General features: G+C 41.9%; 1 protein-coding gene across 1 annotated transcript; it reads right to left on the reverse strand.

Moving 5' to 3' along the window:
• Nucleotides 1–3,820: 3,820 nt before the first annotated feature.
• On the reverse strand, nucleotides 3,821–7,456 carry LOC145403339 (uncharacterized). Its single transcript, XM_080275130.1, has one exon. It carries the CDS (start codon nucleotides 7,454–7,456, stop codon nucleotides 3,821–3,823), a length of 3,636 nt encoding a protein of 1,211 aa, XP_080131256.1.
• Nucleotides 7,457–8,548: the final 1,092 nt, after the last annotated feature.

The following is an 8,548-nucleotide window of genomic DNA, read 5'->3' on the forward strand; positions in this document are numbered from 1 at the left end:
ATGAGAGGCACCCAGTTTCATCCTGCAGCCTCCACAAACCCACAACAACCACTATATTACATGGCAGCACATGGACTGTTTTGTGGACTGTTTTAAGATTGTATGGACTTGATGGTAGGTTACTAAAAGGGGTGAAAAGTTTTTATGTAAATAGTAGAGCGTGTGTAAGAGTGGGAAATGCTGTGAGTGATTGGTTTCCAGTGAGAGTGGGGCTGCGACAGGGATGTGTGATGTCGCCTTGGTTGTTTAATATTTAGATGGATGGTGTTGTAAGGGAGGTGAATGAAAGAGTTTTTGGTGGAGGTCTGAGTCTGGTGAATGTTGATGGTGGAGAGTGGAATCTGAAGCAGCTGCTGTTTGCAGATGATACTGCACTGGTGGCTGATTCAGAGGAGAGATTGAGACAGTTGGTAGAGGAATTTGGAAGGGTGTGTGAAAGGAGGAAATTGAAAGTAAATGAGAATAAGGGTAAAGTGATGAAGTGTACGAGGTTGGTAGATGGTAGGGGGATGAATATAGTTTTGAATAGCGAGTTGCTTGAGGAGGTAGAGTGTTTTAAATATCTAGGGTCACATGTTGCTGTGGATGGAAGAATAGATGCAGAAGTGAAGTTTAGAATAAATGAAGTAGGAAAGGTGCTGGGAGGAATGAAAAAAGTGTTTAGATGTCGTTCGCTTAAAATGGATGTAAAAAGAAGGCTATATGAGGGTGTTGTGGTACCGACTGCGTTATATGGGGCTGAAACATGGAATATGGATGTAGCAGAGAGGAAAAATTTGAATGTAATGGAGATGAGGTGTCTAAGGAATGTGTGTGGAGTGACGTGTATGGATGAAGTGCGAAATGATGAAGTGCGAAGGAGAACTGGAGTTGTTCGGGAGATGGCTGGTAGAGTTGAGCAGAGGGTGTTGCGACGGTTTGGGCATATGGAGAGAATGGATAATGAGCGATTGGTGAAAAAGATAACTAGATCTGATGTGAGAAGTGTAAGGCTGAGAGGAAGACCACGAATAGGATGGATGGACAGTGTGAAGAGAGCGCTGGATGCAAGAGGGATGTCTGTTGAGCAAGGAAGAGTGGCTGTGCGTGACAGAAATAAATGGAGAGAAATTGTGAATGAATAAGTGATGACGCAGCCCTGAGGGGATATTCTCCCGCATTTGGTCTGATCAGCTAGTCAGGTCAGGTGCGGGTAAGGGGATGGGTCTGTTATGATGTGGCAGGGGTAAACCAGCTCTGCTGTCGGGCCCTGCTGCTGATGTCACTGATTGCATTGTGCAGTTGACCCTTGTGTGGTGTGGTGTGGTGAGGATCTGTCCGTTCTACCCTTTGGGGCTAAGATGCGAATGAATGTATTTGAATGGATGAGTAAATGGGGCGTGTGTCGTCCTGTCTCGGCTACCTCCCTTTCCTTGGGGGAAGCAGGCTAGGTATATAGAATAGATAGACATCCACCCACACCAAGGAACATCAAAACAACACCCAGCACATGATACCATACACAAATACTGTCACCTCTCCCCCCTCAGACCAGCTTCCAGAAGCATATCCACACTCAAATCACTCGCTGCTCCATTCAGTCACTTAAGACAACACACAGCTGCATGCACGGCCTCCTGATATCCACCCTTCTGAATCCTATCTCCCTCGTGAGGACAGGGTCCACCTGGCCAGGCCGAGATGTGAGCATCCAGCCCTCTTAAGCTACCAGAAGAGGCTGGATGACTCCGTCGCTGATGCCTGTCCAGGATGCAACATAGTACCCCATACTTAATAGCACATTATGGAAGACTGCATTGCACACAATCACCTACGCCAACAACACAACATACACTCTTTGAGAGCTCTGTGGGAAAGCCCGGTCTCGGCCATGGCCTTCCTAAGGGACTCGGGGCTGTTTGGCTAGACTGCCTAGGGAACAACTACTACTACTACTTCTACATTGTTAGTTCAATCATGTCTTTATATTTTATTCTGGCTAATGCCACACAGTTATATGTGGCTTTAGTAAGACATCCCCAGGCTGTACGGGTTAAGGGAAGGGAAGGTATAACAAAAGGTCACTGCAAATAGATATCCTGGTGTAGAAATTATCACTGGGAGCACCAAGCTGAAGTAGCCAGTTTTCTGCAGTCCACTGGGTTCACATCATGTTGAGCCTGTGGCCGCAGCATTGTAACTGAACAACAGTCAGGCTGTCACACACCAGTTCCCACTCCAGCAGGACCATTCATCCATCTTTCATCCCTTAAACATACAGCAATACTGTACCATTGTAAAAACGTTTATAGCAGTTTTCCATCCATTATATTCTTTTAGAGACCATTGACCATATGTTTTTTCACTTGATAGCAGCTCCCAAATGTTCTTGGGCCATTTTCCTTCTCAGTCCATCATCCTGGAGGTCTCCCATGTCTTCCTTGGTCTGCAAGGTATTATAACCTCTACACTCATATCTGAGCCTCTTCAACCAGTCACCCTCATCTTTCTTTTAACATGTCCAAAATGCCTTAACCTACAGATCCACATCACTTTTCTGATGTCTCGTATGTTGAATCTCCTGCAATACACTGTTCTCAGTTCTGTCAGTCACTGATGCCCAGCTCATCCTTTTGAACATTTTCATATCTGGCTATTCATCCACGTCTTGTAAAATGTAACACCATCTTAAACTTCTTCAGCCTAAAAATGTCTTGCTTATTTTATTCTGGTTGGTGCCAGACAATTCTATATTAACTTAGGAAAGATGTCATATGGCTGAAAGTATTAAAACAATCATAATCACGATAATCCCTTCAGTTTGAGGATATTTTTTGTACTTTAGTATGGCTACTGCTTGATGACAAGCATTAGGCTGATGAGATTATGAGGAAGTCTGTCATTAGTTTGACTGACTGACTGAAATGCATCTGTCTCCTTCATTACTGATACTATAGGAGTTATAAACAAATACAGTATACTGTAGAGCTGTGCTGGAAAAGACATTTATTTATACCGTAATACAAAATTTGGAGAGCTGAATCATAGTATGTGGAATGATATGAATGAATGGTGTATAAATACTGGGCAGTAAAACTGCAGAAAAGTTGTGATATCCCAAGTCTGTCTGATCAAGCAGACCCATCAACCACAGGCAAGCAACCAACCCTGCTGGGCCATCGTGTGCACTGAACTGATGTTCCCTTTTACATCTAACAGCACCTTGCCACAGCAAAGAGTGGGGATTAGTGAGAAGGTTTGATTCCTGGGTAGAAGACATATTTGCACATCTCCACCCTGTTAACAGGGGCACCATGGCTGGTTCCATGTCACCACGTTATTTGGCTATACAGTTACCACCCAGTGTAGTAAATGGTTTCTGGAGTTACAGGAAACCATTTGGCTTGTCACAAAGTGTGGTTACCTGAACTGGAAGAAGAGCAATAAACTGTGACAGAAAGTTATGGGAGAAACACGAAGAGAGGAGGTCAGACAAAGAAAACGAATGATAGACATGAAGGAAGAAGTACGCAGCACTACATCAAGTGAATGAATGATGGGTGCGCCCTTATGTACCACCACGACAGATAAGTTAATGTACAATACAGAAGACTGTATAGTAAACATTTTCTTAGAAATTTAAAGTTTTGATTTGATTTAATCTCATACCACAACTAAACATTGCTCATTATCATAATTGCAAGAGGAACTGTGGTATTTTATAAGACTAAAGATCTGAGTAAGCTATATAGTATCCATATACAGCACTGTACCTTACTGTCATGTCAGTTACATTAAACAACAGGTGATGCATGTACTGTATTTCTGTTGATGTGCTTCTTCATACTGATGCATACCCAGCACACAATTTTTCTCCAGCATGACACCTCTTATGCTTAGTAAGATGGTGTTGCACAGAGAACCTGCGCTGGCAGAGATCACACTGGTATGGCTTCTCACCTGTGTGTGTTCGGGAGTGATACACTAAGTCAATGTTAGTCACAAATGCTTTATCACACACATTACACTTGAATGCTTTCTCACCTGCATGCCTCTTTAAGTGAACATACCTACTAGCTTCATGCCTGAACGTCTTCCCACAAATATCACACAAAAATGGCCTTACTTTTGTATGACATCTCTGATGTACATTTAAGGTATACTTGTATTTAAAACACTTGTCACACTGATTGCAAACATAGGGACGTTCATCTGTGTGAATTTTCAAGTGTGTTGTTAAATTGCTCTTCCTCGAAAATGCCTTCAGGCAGACTTTGCATTGGAATGGCTTTTCACCAGAGTGGCTTCTCTCATGGGCATGAAGTAGACTATAAAACCTGAATGTCTTTGGGCATTCACCACACTGTAGCATTTCTACAGCATTTTTCTTGCACTTTGGAGAACGTGAACTTGCATCTCTTAAACTAGATACAGATTTGGAAGACTTAGTTTTATTTTTTTCACATTCCTTCTCCCCTACTTCCATATCATATGAGAGCTTTCTAGTAACACTTTCAGTATTAAAGTCATCTTTAACCAGCAAATTTTCTTCTACATCATACATATTAAAATCATCACCCGTTATATTGTCTTCTAAAGTTGTAGCAGAAATTTCTTCAATTCCCTCAGGGTTAATTGTAATACTCATTTGTTTTATACACTTGTCATGTGGGGAACTAACAAGATATATTCCACTAGAATTACATACAAGAGCTGTGTCATGGATCACTTTGTTAGTTCCTACAGTGTAACTTTCACACTGCATTACATTGTTTACCGCAGCTGAGGGACTGGCTTCTTGAGTTTCTTTTGGTATTAATGCTCTACAGACTTTGGTATGAAGGTGTAGAGCAGACCTTCTCCTGTAGAGGTGGCCACATGCCTGGCACTTATATGGTTTCTGACCAGTGTGTATCCTGCAGTGAACCCTACGATGGGTGGCTGATATAAAGCTGTCATGGCACACATGGCACACAAATGGTCGTTCACCCGTGTGCTTCCTGTAGTGAACTCGTAATATGAAGGTCTTCTTGAATACCTTCCCACATTTGCTGCATTTGTGTTCTTTTTGTTCACAGTCATTCACTTTCAGTGAGGATATTGTAGTGTTTTGTTCAGCTCTGCCCACAGACTGTTCACACAGATGCTTTGCTAAAAATGATTCATACTGAAAGGCCTGGTTGCATTTCTTACAGGTGTAGTGATATCTAAATGAATGCAGTTTCTCATGCTTTCTTAAGTCACTCCTAAAGGAAAATGACAAACCACACTTGTTACACTTGAAAGGCAGGTTGTCCCCAGAGGAAATGTTTGGACTAGAATAACTCTCTTTATTAACCACTTGTTCATCTTGCACTACAGTTTTGGCTTCCCTCTCTGCCTTCAACCTGTCTTTCAGTTCATGGCTGGCCTGATGAGCCTCCAGCAATGTCAGGTAGCGGTAAGAGGTGTCACAATAACGGCATTTCTTTAGAGGCTTCCTGCTGTGCTTACTTTCGTCTACTGACAGAGAATCATCAGGCATCTTGGTGTCCTGTGGCTGGATAACTAAAACTCTTGAGTTTGGCTGATCAACATTATGACACATGTCATCAGCTACACACTCAACAGATATTTTTTTATGTTTAAATAACAAGCTCTTTATATCATTATCCAAGAGAACCATGTCATCACTGTCTTCACTAACGGCTTCCTGCTGTGAATTTCCCCTTGTTTCAAAATAGTTTAGGCTGCTTGTCCCTACCTCTCCCACATTTGTGAAGTGAATTACATTAATTTCTGGCTCACTGCTGTCATCAGGACTTTCCATATCAGTATACTGGATCTGATCTGCTGTATTGTCTTCACCAGCATAATTGCTGTTCTCCACTGAACGGCATACTGTATTATTTGAAATAATCACTGGCAAGTTGTTAATCAGCACTGCATTATCTTTATTGTAATTTTCTTGTGAATGTGTTATACATTCAGGCATGATCAACTTTTTTTCAGCACAAATTTCATTCATATTACTAGTACCCTGCAACACACCACCCACCGGAGATAACCTTGTGATGGTGTGACTGCAAGTGCTCCCATCCCCAGTTCTTGAAACAACCACAATTACCAGTACATCTTCATGTATTGCCGGGATAGGATACATGTCACTGTTCTCAAAAATTGGATTTGACAAAATTTCTTCACCTTTTAGAACAATCACATTATTAGTTGAGTCACACAGATTTCCTGGAGCAGTCTGTTGTTGATTCCTTTCTATTAATGGCCCTCTTGGTTTAACATTTGCTTTCAACTTAGCCTGGTACAGGACAGCTTCAAGATCCACATCAAGTCCTGCTCTTATATGTGATATGAGGTGCTTCTTCAGTCCATGAGTCCTTGGGAAGCTTGAGAAACAGAACTCGCAATGAAAGGGTCGCTCTCCTGTGTGAATCCTGAAGTGCTCAGTGAGATGACTTTTGACCATGAATGTTGCCCCACACTCCCCACACTGGTATGGACGCTGCTTCTTGTGAGTGCGCTGGTGTAGGAAGAGAGATGCTCGGTACCGGTAACTCTTACCACACAGGTTGCAATGGAACTTTGACTCCTGGGTATGCACTGACCCATGAGTGTCCAGGATGGCTTGAGTCTTGAATACTTTTCCACACACCTGACACTCAAATGGTCTGTCATCAGTGTGAAGTTTCATATGCACTTTGACATGCAAGGGAGACTTGAATTTCTTGTTGCATATGTGGCACTTATGTGGACGATCTGAGGAGTGCACTTGCATGTGGACAGAAAGATTAAACTTCTTGTAAAATGTTTTCCCACATTTACCACAGTTGTAGGGTCGTAATTTTTTGTGTATATTTCGCTCGTGATCATTTCTGGCCCCTGCAGTTTTGAAAGTCTGAGAACAGTGCCGACAAGAAAATGGTTTTCCTCCAGATCCTCTTTTCCCCTTAGACTGCTTTGCATTCAGGTACCTGGGTTTCTGAGTCTTCTTGGTATCACTTGAATAGCAGCCAGTCTCCCTGTGATCAAACCAATCATCCTCAAATTCAAAGATACTGCTGCAGTCATCACAAGAATAAGGGGGGCCATTGCTGTGTTTCTTGCTGTGATTTATAAGCAAAGCTAAACGTCTAAAAGAAGCATTACATTTCTCACACACATAAAGTCTACAGGTGGGTCTTACTCTGGCCACATGGCTTTGGTGTTTTGTTGGAAAAGCTGGGGCAAAATGTGTAACATTTAGCTGTGAATAATTCTGACTGTCATTTGCCGGTAATGGTTCATATTTACATGGCAATGGATACACCTGTGAGTCTTCCTTGTCAATAAGCACTGTTTCAGGGACATCAAATGTTGTCGTATAAATACCACTATCAAAGTCATCCTCAGATTTTATGTGTGAAGGGTTCAGATATTTCCTGGATTTATCAGCAAATAGGCCTCTTTGGAACATGGTATCTGGCTGATCATACTTCTCCATATTCAAAATATTAATATTACAGGATACAAAAACTGAATGCTGGTACGGGAATATGGGGTGTACAGGAAACCATTTTCCTCGTCACTCAGCGTAGAGTTGTCCATAAACAGAGGGAAACGGAAAGAATGAAGGAAGGAAAGACAGAAGAGGAAAGAAGGAAGGAAAGAAGGAAGGAAAGAAGGAAAGAAGGAAGGAAGGAAGGAAGGAAAGATGGATAAAAGAGAGGAAAGGACAGACACCTGAGAGCAGCACTACATTCAGTGAGTGGATGGTGAGTGCCCCCACCTACTACCATATGGGGGGCATACGCTCTGAAAATGTTCTTCTTCTTTTTATCTAATAACAGGTTCTTTTAAAGTCGGAAAACCCTGAATGACTTTTGAATTCAGAGTCCCTGTTACTTTCATTTGAACATGTTACCACATTGCTCATTAAAGCAGTATCATACTTCATATTTTATCCTGAAGCTAAACAGTACAGTAGTAATGCTGTGGGCAGATAAACAGGCAGTCCTCATTATAAATCAAAGATGTGTTTTAAAATATTAGAAGTTTCTCCCTACTGCTGGTAGCTTCTGTAAACCAGAATATGGGAATTGAGTTTTACAGATAGCAATGGAACTTTAATAAGCACTCTTTGCATATATATTACTGTAAGTTTCATTGCTAAAAAGGCTGTAAAAATTATAACTTACAGTGAGGATTAACTGCATCTTCAATTTATGCAACAAATAACTTAAAGCATCTATGACTTCAACTTCCGCTGCAGAATGTCATGCGCTGTACTCTGCCACATGGGCCTGTTGGGATAACCGTCTTACAGACTTCTTTGGACTCTTCAGCATCATTTCCTGGATCTCAATGACTTTCTCTTCTGAGGTTGAGGGACTACCAGTTCAAGGAGTGTCTGCAACACTGTCTGTTTCACGAAATTTGGCTATCAAATTTCACCCGACATTTCGGTGGGGCACCTGTGCATCTGGAAATTGCTGGGGGAACCTTTGTTGCACGGTATCTGTGAATTTTCCATCGTTACAGAAGATGTGCTTCACCAGGAATATTCGCTGTTCAATTGTCAACACCATTATCACTC

The sequence above is a fragment of the Coenobita brevimanus genome, chromosome 60 (genome assembly GCF_032717465.1).
Source record: "Coenobita brevimanus isolate Jiangsu-jjx chromosome 60, ASM3271746v2, whole genome shotgun sequence".
NCBI lineage: Eukaryota > Metazoa > Arthropoda > Malacostraca > Decapoda > Coenobitidae > Coenobita > Coenobita brevimanus.

Bases quoted from the DNA above. Each gene is read 5' to 3' on its own strand.
- LOC145403339 (XM_080275130.1), bottom strand. From the start codon at position 7,456: ATGGAGAAGTATGATCAGCCAGATACCATGTTCCAAAGAGGCCTATTT.